This window comes from Mandrillus leucophaeus, unplaced genomic scaffold (assembly GCF_000951045.1).
Source record: "Mandrillus leucophaeus isolate KB7577 unplaced genomic scaffold, Mleu.le_1.0 Scaffold132, whole genome shotgun sequence".
Classification (NCBI taxonomy): Eukaryota; Metazoa; Chordata; class Mammalia; order Primates; family Cercopithecidae; genus Mandrillus; species Mandrillus leucophaeus.
This window is the reverse complement of record NW_012101277.1, coordinates 2,626,904-2,642,766: the sequence shown is the minus strand read 5'-3', so window position 1 is coordinate 2,642,766 and position 15,863 is coordinate 2,626,904. Positions and strand designations below refer to the sequence as shown.

The 15,863-nt window shown below is 34.0% G+C and overlaps 1 protein-coding gene across 2 annotated transcripts in view; it reads left to right on the top strand.

Annotated features, from left to right (window-relative positions):
• USP15 (ubiquitin specific peptidase 15) overlaps positions 1–15,323 on the top strand; it is a 148,907-nt gene extending 133,584 nt beyond the window's left edge. For both annotated transcript variants that reach the window (XM_011972927.1, XM_011972926.1), the window contains 7 exons: positions 95–367; positions 755–825; positions 1,212–1,327; positions 1,982–2,131; positions 5,222–5,325; positions 10,391–10,479; positions 13,381–15,323. In XM_011972927.1, coding sequence (XP_011828317.1) covers positions 95–367; positions 755–825; positions 1,212–1,327; positions 1,982–2,131; positions 5,222–5,325; positions 10,391–10,479; positions 13,381–13,563 — 986 coding nt within the window. In that variant the 3' untranslated portion in view covers positions 13,564–15,323. The remainder of the gene's footprint in view (positions 1–94; positions 368–754; positions 826–1,211; positions 1,328–1,981; positions 2,132–5,221; positions 5,326–10,390; positions 10,480–13,380) is intronic.
• The last annotated feature ends 540 nt before the right edge of the window (positions 15,324–15,863 follow it).

Here is a 15,863-nt window from a genome sequence, read left to right as displayed (position 1 = left end):
GCTAAAAAATACCTGCAAACCTACGACTAATAATATTAATAATTTAAAAATATAACATTGAGTTTACTTAAAGTTCTCTAATATCTAAAATTAGGTGAAATGGAAACAGATGAGCCAGATGATGAATCCAGCCAGGATCAAGAACTTCCCTCAGAGAATGAAAACAGTCAGTCTGAAGATTCAGTTGGAGGAGATAATGATTCTGAAAATGGATTATGTACTGAGGACACTTGCAAAGGTCAACTCACGGGACACAAAAAACGATTGTTTACATTCCAGTTCAACAACTTAGGCAATACTGATATCAACTACATCAAAGATGATACCAGGCATATAAGATTTGATGATAGGCAGCTTAGGCTAGATGGTAAGTATTTGTGAAAAATGGCTTGAACATTAAACAAGCAGAGCATGTTTTTTTGTTTTTTAGGTGAAAACCATGAAATTCAGCCCTGTCAAGAAATACACCATTTACTTTTCTATCTCAAATTTTATATGAAAGGACTTAATATCTAAGTAGACTAAAATGTGTGTCTGTGTTTCATAAATGGAGATTGAATTCATGCTTAAGTTTTCTATCTTTTTTTAAACTCTTAAATTATTTCAATGGCTTGGAAACTGCTATTTGCCCTAATCACCTGTACAAGTAGAAAAGATTGCTATTTATTTATTCTAGTGTATATCCTAACATTAAAATATACTTTAATACTAAGACATATTAAATTTTAAAGAAAAAATATGTTTTCCACCTTAGAAAGATCTTTTCTTGCTTTGGATTGGGATCCTGATTTGAAAAAACGATATTTTGATGAAAATGCTGCTGAGGTAAGTCATCACTCACTCACTTATTTACCTTTCCTTGATTTACTTTATGTGATTACCAGAGATAATCATACTGTTGTGTTACATTCTTTGCTTCCACCAAATATTCATTTTGCCAGTAAAAAATTGGTCATGAACTAGAAAAGAAAGTCTTTGCAAAAATACCTTTTTTTTCCAAAGGTTCAGAGTTCATTTTGAACATGTTTTGCTCATCCATATAGGAGTGTACAGGAATTATTTAGAAGTATGATATAAATCTCAACTGAAATAAGCTTTATGATTCTTTTGAGAAAGTTTAGGAGTTTTCATTATTATTCATAGTAAGATGGTACCACTAAAATGAGTTTTGTTTCATTTGTTCTCTTAACTCAAGAAATACTTCTCTTTAGGACTTTGAAAAACATGAAAGTGTGGAGTATAAACCTCCTAAAAAACCCTTTGTGAAATTAAAAGATTGCATTGAACTTTTTACAACAAAAGAAAAGCTAGGTGCTGAAGATCCCTGGTAAGAGACAAAATTAAATAATTGTTTTTGTTTTCTTTAAGGGTTTATTCTGAGATACGTGCCACATTAACTTGAAAAAGTAATTACTAAATTCTCTTTGATGTTTTAAATAGTAAAGGATTCTTTATATAAGTGGTAGCCTTTTAAGAGGGATAGGAATGTCTTAAAAAATACTGTTACAGTGTTGCCTTAATTTTATTACTGTGTTTTTCCTAATAGCCATTATACTATTAATAATTCATTTTAGTTACTTGTTTTCCAAGAAATTTTAACTATGTAATCATTTTGAGAGAAGCTTTTTAGGAAAAGTGTAGTGATATATTTTGTGATGTTATTCCATTAGAGCCCAGTTTTGAGATTTTCTAATACCTATCTTCCAGCACAGATGTCTTTTTTGCATACTAAAAGAGAAATAATCTAGCCCTCATTATGTCTTTAAATATTTGTTTGTATATTAATTTATAATGGTTTAACCTTTTTGGAAAATGTGTTGAAAATAAAAATAACAAGAGTTGCTTTCAACCTGGTACATATTAGACATACGATAATTGCCCACTGAATAAATGTAGAACTTTCCAAACATTTTTTGTTATTTTCATTAATGGGCGTTGTTTGTACCTCTATCAAGCTTTAAATAGTTCTCTTTATTCTTAGGTATTGTCCAAATTGTAAAGAACATCAGCAAGCCACAAAGAAATTGGATTTATGGTCCTTGCCTCCAGTACTTGTAGTACATCTCAAGCGATTTTCTTACAGTCGATACATGAGAGACAAGTTGGATACCTTAGTTGATTTCCCTATCAAGTAAGCTTTAATTGTATTTTATAAGTATTGAGCAACTCTTCTTTCAAACTTACTTGATGCTTTTTGTTATTATCCTTTAGTAAATATCAGGTGCCATTGGACCCAATTTCAGCTTTCAAGTTTGTTTTTGAGTAGTTCTAACAATTTATAAGGATCAGTGTTTCAAAATTTTTATTTTTTCTTAGAGATTTTCCAAAGACCAAAGAGGAAATACACTTTTAAAAACTAAAAACAATAAAACTCCTTCTGTGTTATATTACCTATGGGTTAATTGGTCTCATTTATAAATCTAAGATACTTTATGGTACTTAGTAATTTTCTTTAGGAATTATTTCATCATTACTCATCACTTACTCCTAAATATGTTGGGTTTTCTTGGTGGTTTTGTTTGTTTGTTTGTTTGTTTTTTGAGACAGAGTCTCACTCTGTTGCCCAGGCTGGAGTGCAATGGCACAATCTCGGCTCACTGCAACCTCCACCTTCTGGAATCAAGTGATTCTCCTGCCTCAGCCTCCCAAGTAGCTGGGATTACAGCCACCTGCCACCATGCCCAGCTAATTTTTGTATTTTTAGTACAGACAAGGTTTCACCATATTGACCAGGCTGGTCTCAAACTCCTGACCTCAAGTGATCCGCCCGCCTTGACCTCCCAAGGTGCTGGGATTACAGGCATGAACCACCACGCCCAGCCCTAAATATGCTGTTTTCAAAAAGACTAAAATAAAACAGAATAATGGAATTGCTTAGAAGGATAATACCGTAGTGAAATAAATCATCCCTATTACATCATCCTTCAGTTTTCCTATTGCCATTATATGACATCATATTTGTAAAAAGGTACATCTATGGCCATACCACCTTGAACGCACCCTGGTCTTGTCTGTAAAGAAGTACAAAGAAGTCTGTATACATCTTCATGCTTTATGTCTCTTTTTTTCTTCCCCTGCTTTTACTGAACAGTTGAGAATTCAGAATGACAAAAAGGAAACATTGTATTCCCAATCACTTAGTCATTCAATAGGAAGGAGTGCATCACACAATATTTTGTACAAGAACTTAGTACTATCCCATTTTGCAAAAAAAACTTCCAGTGGTATTATTTCATATTCTGTGATATTTGTGCACCAAAATGTACTTGATACAGTTAGTAAGTGGACAATTGCTAAAGGCAGGTGTATCTACAAAGGTAACTAGAAGGAAATAGATTACATAAAATATTCATTGGATTACTCAATATAATTGGTGGTTATAAATTTAAAATTATTTGTAATTATTGAGTGAAAAAAAGATCATTTTCTCTTTAACAAAATAGTGAGCTATAAGTTTTCAAGAATGTAGCATTTGGCAATGTAAGTATAAGAAAAAGAATCAGGGCTGGGCACAGTGGCTCACGCCTGTAACCCCAGCACTATGGGAGACCGAGGTGGACAGATCACGAGGTCAGGAGATCAAAACCATCCTAGCCAACATGGTGAAACCCCATCCCTACCAAAATACAAAAAAATTAGCCAGGCGTGGTGGCACGTGCCTGTAGTCCCAGCTACTCGGGAGGCTGAGGAAGGAAAATCGTTTGAACCCGGGAGGTGGAGATTGCAGTGAGCTGAGATCGCGCCACTGCACTGCAGCCTACCTAGTGACGGAGCGAGACTCCGTCTCAAAAAAAATAAATAAAGAATCAGAAGTAATGACAAACTAGAATCTATTAGAGATGTATTTAAAATTTAGAATCATTATTGTTTTTTAATGATGCAGATACAAGAAGAACAACCAGAAATAATAATAAGCTATTTACAAGATAGTCATTTTCCAGGTTCTTGAATGATAGATTATGATTAGTCAGTCACATTCAAGGGATGTTGCCCATTTCAGGTATATAGGTCATCAAAGATAGCAAATGTAGAATAAAATTAGGGTTTGATATATTAATATTTTTTAAAACTTCTAAGAAAGTTGTTTTCACTATTCCTATATTTTTCTTCACATAAGTCACTTCCTCTTTTTTTTTTTAATCTCCGACCCTGCCCATAAAGTACTTTCTAAAATTGACTTTAAAATGAAGATCTACTGGACCCAGATGGTCAATAGCGATGACTGTTTTTCCTGGTATACTGAGAGTTAAATGTGTTAGCATAAAAACGTTAATCTAAATGACAACATTCAACATTTTTATTTTTTTTATTTTTTAATTTTTAGGGGTACATATTAGGTGTATATATTTGTGGGGTACATGAGATGTTTTGATGGAATGTGAAATAGTCACATTATGGAGAATGGGGTATCCATCCTCTCAAGCATTTATCCTTTGTGTTACAATCCAATCACACGCTTAGTTATTTTAAAATGTATAATTAAGTTAATACTATAGTCACCCTGTTGTGTGATCAAATAGTATGTTTTATTCATTCGTTTTTTTTTTAATTCATTAACCATCCCCACCCCACCTCTCCCCTACCTTCCCACCACCCTTGCCATCCTCTAGTAACCATCCTTCTACTCTCACTGTCCATGAGTTCAATTCTTTCGATTTTGAGATCCCACAAATGAGAACATGGGCTGTTGTCTTTCTGTGCCTGGCTTATTTCATTTAACGTAATCTCCAGTTCCATCCATGTTGTTGGAAATGGCAGAATCTCATTCTTTTTTATAGCTGAATAGTACTTCATTGTGTATATGTACCAGATTTTCTTTAGCCATTTATCTGTTGATAGACACTTAGTTCCATCAACATTGCAACACATAGTTTCATCAAATCAACAAGATTTGATTGTTTCTAAATCTTAGCTGTTGCAAACATTGCTGCAACAAACATGAGAGTGCAGATATCTCTTCAATATCCTCAATGAAGCATTTTAAAATTTTCAACCCATAAACAAATATTTGCCAAAACATTAATATCTTAGAGGTACACGTATGATTTGTTTTGTAAGTTATTTGACTCATAATTTCTTTAGTGAGAGAGAGAGATATATACATATATATATATATATATATATATATATATATATATGTCAAACAACAATGGCAGAAGGGAATAGAATTCATTGCATTTAGGAACAACATAAAAATTAACTTGGTTTCTTTTTTAAACAGTGACTTGGATATGTCGGAATTCTTAATTAATCCAAATGCAGGTCCTTGCCGCTATAATTTGATTGCTGTTTCCAACCACTATGGAGGGATGGGAGGAGGACACTGTAAGTTGACAGTTTGCCTTTTTACCCAATCGTGGTGTTTGAAGAACTCCAGACTTTTTTCTTTAAGATATTTATTGCTTCTTAAGGATAAAATATCAGATGTGTCTTGCATATAGTAGTTCAGTATTGATTAATGAATGAGTCAGCTTTTGAACATTTTTTTTTCACATAGGGTATAGAGAATTGAGTTCATCATACTCCTCAGTTCAAGGCCCAGGAGGGAATGTTGTCCCATTTAGAGTGCATTTCCCTCCACATTCTCCTTCCCCTTTGCTTTCTAACATGTTTGATGCAGATACTCTTATAAATCATTAATATTTATTCCTTTAATTGGTACTGTGCTATAGATATCACTAGATCTCAACACTTATTAAGACTTATCTGTGTTACTTTGTGTCCATTTAGTCAGTTGTTTCTCACTGCTTATAATTTACATCTACCATATTTTCTCTCTCCACTTACCTCATGATGGACATCTAAATTGCCTTTCACTTTCTACCACTGTAAGACTGATAAACCATTGTTTATGGTATCCTATGTAAGAATTTATTGGCCGGGCGCAGTGGCTCACGCCTGTAATCCCAGCACTTTGGGAGGCCGAGACGGGCGGATCACGAGGTCAGGAGATCGAGACCATCCTGGCTAACACGGTGAAACCCCGTCTCTACTAAAAAATACAAAAAACTAGCCGGGCGAGGTGGTGGGCGCCTATAGTCCCAGCTACTCGGGAGGCTGAGGCAGGAGATCGGCGTGAACCCGGGAGGCGGAGCTTGCAGTGAGCTGAGATCCGGCCACTGCACTCCAGCCTGGGTGACAGAGCGAGACTCCGTCTCAAAAAAAAAAAAAGAATTCATTTAGGCTGCATACCCAAAAGTGAAATTGCTGAGTTTAAGTAAGTAAATGTTACCAGATTGCCCCCCAGGATGGCTTTAACACTCAACACTCTGCAAGCAGTTGATTTTTCTGTTGAATGATATTTACATTCCTTGGATATATCTTACTTATCATTATATATTTTTTGATACACAGTTGGATTTAGTCAAACTTATTTAGGGTTGTTACAATTTCATTCATAAGTGAAATGGTTTTGTAAGTGTTTTATATTTTCATTATCTTAGTTTGGAATAAAAGTTAGAGTCATAAAACAAGCTGAGATGCTTTATCCTTTTTCTGGTTTTTGGAACATCTAGTACAATATAGGAATTAACTGTTCATCAAAGTCTAGTAGAATTAACCCGTAAAGCCATTTAGGCTTTACAGACATATTGTTTTTATTTATGTCATGCCTATTGGTCTATTCAGTTTTCTTTTTCCTTTTGTGTATATTTTGATGTTCTCTCTGTTTCTAAAAATGTATCCCTTTCATTGAGGTTTTTCATTTTATTTAAGAATTGCTGTTTGTAATGCTTATATCACACTGTTTTTATCCTATTTTCATTCTTTTTCTCTCTCTTTTTTTTTTTAAATCAATTCTTCTTGGCCAGGCACAGTGGCTCATGCCTGTGATCCCAGCACTTTGGGAAGTGGAGGTGGGTGAATCACGAGGTCAGGAGATCAAGAGCATCCTGGCCAACGTGGTGAAACCCCGTCTCTACTGAAAATACAAAAATTAGCTGGGTGTGGTGGTGCGTGCCTGTAATCCCAGCTAGTCGGGAGGCTGAGGTAGGAGAATCGCTTGAACCGGGGAGCCGGAGGTTGCAGTAAGCCGAGATCACACCATTGCACTCTGACCTGGCAACAGAGCAAGACTGTCTCAAAAAAGAAAAAAAAAGTATCGGTCTTCTGAGATTTCTATCTTATTAGTCTTTTCAAAGAATTAGCTTTTCATCTTATTAAATTTTTATTTTTGTTATTGTATGTGTTTATACTTTTTATAATTATTATATTTTATTTTATCTATACATTTTTTTTTTAGACCAGGTCTCTCTCTGTCACCAGGCTGGAGTACAGTTGCACGATCTTGGCTCACTGCAACCTCTACCTCCTGGATTCAAGTGATCCTACCACCTTTGCCTCCCAAGTAGCTGGGACTACAGGCACATGCCACCACACCCAGCTAATTTTTTTGTATTTTTAGTAGCAGTGGGGTTTCACCATGGTGCCCAGGCTGGTCTTGAACTCCTGGGCTCAAGAGATCCTCCTACCTCAGCCTTCTGAGTGGCTGGGACTACAGGTGCACACCACCACACCTGGCTTGTATGTATTTATTCTATCTAATTGATTTCTTCCCTTCCTTTCATTGTATGGTTCCTCTTGTTACTTTGGGTTTCTATGTTACTCTTCTTGCAACTTCTTGAATTGAATGCTTTTAGCTTTTTGCTTTTCATTGTTTCTCCTATATTGAAGGCTAATTAAAAGGCTATAAATTTCTGCTAAGTACTGCTTTAGCTGTGCTTCAGATTTTCATTCCTTTATGATTTCCTAATTAGCACAATGTCATTTAATCATATGCTTAGTTTTCAAATATAGAGTTTGTCACTTCATTCTTTTATTACATAGCAGTTGAGAGCATCGTCTACATTAATCTTTAGGAGTCTGAAAGTTCCAACATGTCTTAGTACATGGTCTGTTCCTTAAATGTTTGTATGCTTGAAAAAATATATACATTCTCCATTTAAATATAGAGTTCTTTATATCTCTGATATTTTAAGCTTATCACTGTATTCAAACCATTACTATCCCTGGTTATTTTTTATGTTCATTTTATTCCTGAGAGGAATTTGTCAGGACTCCTACTAAAGTGTTGATTGACCTGCTTCTCCCAACAGTTTTATTAGTTGTTAATATTTTGCATAGTTATACTTATGTTCATAATGGGTAGCTCTTCTTTCTATGTTGTTCCTTTTAACACCGGGATTTGACATTCTTTGCCCCTTTTTTCTTTTTCTCAGGTATTACAAGTGTTACTCTAGCTTTCTTCTTGATATCATTTAATTTACAAACTCTGTGCCTTTGTGTTGAGTGTGTCTCTTACAGATCACACAGACCTAAGTGCAGCATCTGCTCTGCGCTGGTATTGGGTTGAGATCAACGAACTCACAGCACACAAAAGGCTTCACCCAGCACCAGGTTTACTTAGATTTAAGAAAGGATACAGGTCAAGAAACAATACAGCATGCACAGCGACAGCTTAGCAGAGGTCCTTTGTAGCTGGAAGGAGAGAAAACAGAGAAAAGTGTGCTCAAAGTGTTCAGCCCACTGCTGTTTCATTCCACTCCTCACCAAGGCTGATTTTTAACCAGCTGCATGGGGTACAGTCATATTAGTTGTCAAATATTTTGTTAGCCCAACAGGACTTTCAAACAGCAATAAGACTCTGATTCAGTTAGCCTAAGTATTGCTGATTTCTGTGACAAAAATTGAAGCATGAAATTTAAAAGCTTTCTTCTAGATTGTTTTCTCATTTCTGTCTCCATCCATTCTGTCGCATTCTGTAGCCATCTTGAATGCACACAGAAATATTATTGAGTTCATATATTGAGAACAGGGTTCTCAATTTTTTGTTGTTGTTGTTAGTTCCTTTGACTCTAACTTTCCTCTGCTTCTACGGTTTCTCTCCATGGTTGACTTTTGAAGAGAGGGAACCAACACCAGGTAGAATATGAAACATTTCTTCCACCTGCTAGGTACTCAGTAAAATCGTTAACCAAACAACTTAGAATTTAAACTGTTACTTTATTGTGATTGATTGGTTAGTTGGCTGGTTGGTTGATCGGCTTGTCTTTTGAATTATCTTCTGGCCACCAGTGGAGGTTCACCAAAGATAATGCTTACCTTACTTTCAAAGTATTGTCATTCCCTCTGAACATCATCTAAACAGGTAACTTAATAGAAAGAGAATATTGCCCTTTGATTTCAGCCATATTAAGGATAATACCTCAATTTTTTATTTACATACAAGTGAGAAGAATAATAATATTTACTTTAGGATGGGAAGAATTATTTAGAAGCCATACCCTACAAAGTGTCACTTTTTAGAAGCAATGACCACATATAATTATTTTGAAAACATTGTGCAACTTTATTTCTTCAGTTATTGAGTAGTTTATACAAGGCATGGGATGGGAAAAGGGGCATTTTTTTAACTTAAAGCAGATCTTTAAAAATTATGTGGATTAATGAATCACTTTTTGCCTTTTTCTTGCTGTGTAGAGTTAATCCTTTGTATCAGTGGATACCACAGATGTTCAAATTCCTTATATAAAATATTGTAGTATTTGCATATAACCTACCCACATCCTCTCATATACTTGTATGTATAGATTATTTGTAATACCTAATACAATGCCTGCACATCACTTCATTCACATGAATGTAGCACAGTACTCAGCACATGGTAAATTCAAGTTTTACTCTTCAGGACTTTGTGGAATTTTTTTTTTTCTCAAATATTTTTGATCTGTGGTTGGTTGGGTTCAGGGATGCAGAACCCATGTATGCACAGGACCGACTATACTTTTGTTAAAGACTAAAAGAGATTCTGGTGTTTAAAAAAAAAAAAAAAACACTATAGCATAATGAGTAGAGGTATCAGAAAAGAAATTGTTATAGAAAATTTAATAATAGTTGAAATTTCAAACTATGAAGTCAGAAACAGATCTAGGTTTAAATCCTAACTGCTAGCTAACAGTATGCTACCTTGAGTAAATTATCCTTCTTTTGATGTCTTAATTTCCTGTCTCTAAGGTGGGGAGAATTGTAATAATAATACCTTCTTTATGAGACAATACATGTAAAGTGCATAACACTATGCCTGGTACACAGTAAGCACTACATGAATGTTAATTACCATTTATTATCATTAGTGTTATTCTGTGAATTTAAAAATAATGTTTTTTCCTGAGATGAAAAAAGAATGTTTCAACTTATATGAAAATTATTTTAGGTATCTAATTGTGGAAATTGGAAATCATTTGAATCAATTGAATGTGTAATAAATAAGCCTCATAGATGATTATCAGGCAGTTTTAGTAGATATTCCTTATATAGATGATTATAGAGTTTTGAGGAGTTCCCCAGAAAACCAAGATCATTTTTGTCACAGTGATTATATTTTTTTCATTAGATACTGCTTTTGCAAAAAATAAAGATGATGGAAAATGGTACTATTTTGATGACAGTAGTGTCTCCACTGCATCTGAAGACCAAATTGTGGTAAGTTTGTCTTATATTTCCTGAAAATTATGGGATTCACTGCCTTAAGGAGTGAATATAAATTAATAAAAGGGGCTCATGGAACACTGTAATTTATATTCTAGTAGCTTGAGTAGCTAAAAGAGACTGACTCTTATTTAAAGAAATGTCAAATTGTCCCCTAAATGGAAATTTGTCTTCTAAATTTTCCCACTAACAAAAGCATAAATTGCAAGGTGAAAAAATTTTTGGTAGTTTTCAACATGGAGTTTCTAATAAAAATAATTAAGTTTTGCTTTGGAAAGTAGATTCAGCTCTTAACTTTCTAGACATTGACTACTTAAAGCCAGGATGTTTAAACAAGAGAAAAAAAATCCTTGAAGTACCTTACCGTATCTGTGATCTTTAAAGTCTTATCTTGCCTTATGAAAATTAAGTATTTAAACTCAAAATGACATAATTAGATAAAACAAATTACAGATTTATAAAGGATTAATACTTGTGTACTTACTACTTTGATATTTTCTGAATAGTAAAAAAATGAGGAAGTTCCATCTGTTCACACTTGCATCAGTTTATCATCCACCGCTGACTCTCTCAGTATGGGTTTGTGTACACACAGATGCATACATATATATGTATATATGCTGTCATTTATCTCCCCGTATCTATGACAGAGAGACTTGAATACTATAAATATTTTTTAAATTGTGTTTTAATTAACCACATTTTTTGTTTATACTTAAACTCCTAATTTCTTTTTTTCTGCAAAAGAAATTCAATTCTGTTCTCCTCCTTAATCTCCCAGTCCAGACATTCTCAAATTGCCCACCTCCTCATCAGTCTTGTTAACAACACTGCCCTAATCTTGGCTTCAAATAAACAGTTATCTTGTTTATATATAATTTACGAATTTGATGTTGCCATGCATTTTAACAATGATGATTCTTCATTTAGTCAACAAATTGAATACGATAGAGAGAGAGAGATACACAAAAGACTCCATTCTAAACAGAGTTAAAAAGACAGTTGTCACTCAGTCCAGAGCTTAAAAGGTAGCTATCTCTGATTTATAAACTAAAGAAGACAGAGAAGTAAATTAACAATTACAGCATAATAAGTACTATTAAATACCTTACTATGGCCACTTAGAAAGGGAACTGCTGTCTCAACTCAGATTTAGGGTTTGAGGGGATAATACCAGTACAGGGAAGTTCTTGTGGTAAAGATGATGTCTGACCTCGTCTGCTAGTAAAAATAAAAGTAAATTAAACAAAAGGTGTTCTAAGCAAAGAAAACTGTATCTACAAAAACAAGGAGGCATGACAAAGCATGATATTTTAAGGGAACAGCACATAATTGGATGTGACTGAAAGGAAAAGCTCTTAAAGGGACATGGGGAAGAAATTAGGCTGGAGATAAATTTAGCGCTTAGATCAAGAAAAGTGGCATTCTAGTTGTTTAGACATTTTCTTACAGACTATGAGAAGCCATTAGATTGTGAAGCAAGAGAATAACATTGTTCAGTTTGTGTCTTCACATTTCTCTGAGAACATCATAGAAGATAGATTGGAGACACTGAATAAAGAAACAGAAAAGCCATACAGGAGGCTGTCACATAATTTAAGCAATTAAAATAGTAGTTAGAACAATATAAACAAGGGAAGAATGGATTTATGAGATATTTACTGGATAGAATTAATATAACTTGATAAAAGATATAATAAAGGTAATAGATGTAGAGATCCAGAGAAGGAGAAGTTTAAGATGACTTTTACTTCACCATTCACCAAGATTGGGAATATAGGAAGAATAGTTGCTGTTGAAGTTTGAGATGCCTGTATGATAACTGTGTGGAAATTTCCATTAGGTTGTTGGACTAATAAGACTGGAGTTCAGGGGTGAGAACTGATTTAGGTTATACATTTGAGTTGTCAGCCTTAGGCAGCAGTTGAAGCCATAGGTTTAAATGAGTCATCTAGTGAGAGGATACAGGTTGAGACAATGGTAGGCTGAGGACAGAACATAGTATGTTTAAAGGTCAGGATTTAATGATTCCACAGAAGATCTGAGAAGAAGCCAAAGAGAGAGTAGGAGATCTGAGTAGTGTTGTCACAGAAGCAAAAAATTGTTTTGTTGATAGGAAAAGAAATAGTGAAGCATTAAATTAAATTAAATAGTGAGAGATTGACCAAAAGAACTGAAAAGGGCACCCATTTCAGTTGTTTATTAGGTTATTGACCCTACTGAAAGCCATTTTACTAGGATGGTTTGGGGAAAAGCTAGATTACTTTGAGTTGAGAAGTGTGCATGAGAGTGAATGATGAGTATTGACTATTCTGTTTATCACCCTGACTGTGAGGAAGAGGAAGAGAGGAGGTATATGGCAGCTAGAAGGGGAGGTAGAATGGAGAGGGACTTATAGATAGGAAAAACCTTAGGTATTTGTTAAGGCCAAAGAGAAAAGTCCAGTGGATAAGGACTCATTAAAGATACACAGTGATCATTGATGGAACAGTATCTTTAAGATGGTAGGAAAAGGTGGACTCTACAGCAAACATGGGATGAAGTGACTAGTATTAGAAGGAAGGAATTTACCTTTTCCTTAAGAGATGACAGGAAAGAAAGCGTAGAATTCTATTTTACATTAGAGTAACTAGGTTAATCTGTGATACAGTTGCATTTATTTCTTGGTCCAAATAATTTAGAAGCACATAAAAATTTGTAATTCTAACGACCATTCTTCCTTTATTAGAAATTGTCTTCTATTTAATGAATTTTGGTAACTTCCATTTGACCATGCATGGTTTTTCTATTTGATTTATGCCCTCTCACCAAAATTGGTGACCACCTAAAAATTCATAATGTGTTTAATGTGATATTTGAGAATCATAACCATTTTAACATCCTTTGTTTTGGCAGTCCAAAGCAGCATATGTACTCTTCTACCAGAGACAAGACACTTTCAGTGGAACTGGCTTTTTTCCTCTTGACCGAGAAACTAAAGGTGCTTCAGCTGCCACTGGCATCCCATTAGAAAGTGATGAAGATAGCAATGATAATGACAATGATATAGAAAATGAAAACTGTATGCACACTAACTAATGAAAGTCCTAGAAGCCATAAAAGAGAGACTTTCCTGCTGGTGGTATCTATGGAAATGATGAAGTTACCCACCACATTAAAACAAAAGTCTGAGATGGGGAGTTTCAGATAACCGAATGTAAATCCTTTATCAGATTTTAACTTGTGCAGTACTTGAAGTGAAACACAATGAAAACTTTAACAGAAATTGTCTCTTAATACATTTACAGTCTTGTATTTACAAGCTAAATATATATAGGAAATCACAAATAAATCCCTTTTAAGTTTGCTGCTGTTTTGATTAATTATGTTTCCTTTAATTTTTTGGATGTGAGTTGATGACAAATGTTAAATTTGTGGATGTTGGTCCTTTATTTTGCTCTAATAATACTGCAAGAAAACTATGGCTGAACTTAGTTTTTGGATAATCTAGTTCATGTGCATTAGGCTGCCATACATACTACTATGATATTTAGCTGCAGTATCAATGTGGCATAAATACTGCGGCAGCATTCTTCAAAAACCACAGTTTCAAATTTATCCCGGTAATCAATGTGGGCCTATTAAAAAACCAAATCATGATACGAGAAACAACCTTGGAAAAGCTATTTCCTTTTGTAGTACCATTAAAAATCCAGAATATTATATTCATTTTACTGCCACTGTGGAAACAGGTTCTAGATTTCATACTCCATCTAAAGTCATTTTTCAGTTACATGTAAGTATTATTTACTGCTATTGGGATCTATTCTTCAGACATTCAGAAACATTTTTTGCTTTAAAATGCATATCTTTAATTGGGTGTTGGTCCAAAATTAAAATTTTTGCTGTCTGTTTTTCTCTACCCCATTTTGTGGTAATTTGGCAACTTTAGCTCTCCCAATTATTGTAATATAAGGACAGACTTAATAGTATTCTGTATCCATAGTAATAATTGCATCAAGCTTAAATGAGAAATTTTTTTCATATACTGGCCTTTAAATCATTAATGGACAATTGGCTATAAAGGTAGGTCTGTTAACTTTCTTTGTGTGTTCCTGATGGAATTCACCATAGCCTTACAGCTTTTCTCAGAAGGTAACTTGTTATAAGAGAAATGGCATTTGCATGTTCCAGAGTCAGAACCTGTACAGTATATACAGCATAAACACCTTGAATTTGATTTTAGTTCACCACATTCAAGGATCCAGGATGCCAAAAATATGTGTGAACATTTGAAACATTTTTATTTGCTGCTTTTTCCCTTTGATCTAGTTGAAAGAATGTATTGTAAATTGGCATACAATACTGCCTTTAATAGAAAACCTAAATGCTGGGGCACATTTCACATATCGACTACCTGAGAAATTGCTTTGTGTCCCACTGTTATTAAAGCAAAAAGTATAATGTTCTTCACTTGAACTAATCAAATACAATAGATTATAAATTGTGTATTGTAAATAAAAGTTCACTCTGTGAGTGCACATTTTGGTAAATTATTTATTTATGTTAGCATTTAAAAGTTTTAAAAAAATGCATTTGACCAGGATAAATGAGGTATGTTGATCATGGCTTTGCTTTATATCTTGATATTAAAGCTGGTTTATCATCCTGGTATTTTAAAAGCTGCTTTGGGTTTTTTTTTGTTTTTTGGTTTTTTTTTCTTTTTTTCTTTTTTAATGTAAACTAACCTCCTGCATGACAGAGGTTAAAATTTTGTCTGCACTTGAGTTCACTTGAGTTTACATTTGAAATGTGCATGTTTATTTATACAGATTTCAATAAAGCTATTCAAGGCCTTATTTAGTCTTTTATTTCTTACTCTTAATCTTTTAATAAAAATCCCCTACTTTATGGTTAGATTACTATATGCTAGACTTTTTAGTTATAAATAGTTAATACTAGAAAGGAAATTATGTCAGAGCAAAATGAATCTTACTATTAAGGACATGTTTTAAAGTTGATATTTTTCAACTTTAATATTTATTCATTAAGCATATGTTTGTGTACCAATCACTGTTCTAGAGTCTGGAGATACAGCAGTAAACACATATCCTTACCTTCACAGAGCTTACATTCTTTCTGCCATCTACCAACTAATGGACTATATTTCCATTTTTCTGAAGATTTAAAGAAAAGTCAAAGCTAAATCTTTTAAACCTAGATTGTGGTCTCCATCCTAATTCTTCAGAGACCACTTTCTTTTTAATGCCTGTCATTAACTTCTATTCCCACTAAAAGAAGTGATGTTAATAATGCCATTGAAACGTCAAACTCAAATGTCATTTTTCAGCTGCAAAAAGTAGACTTTAAAAATAGTGCAAAAGGGGCCCGGCACGGTG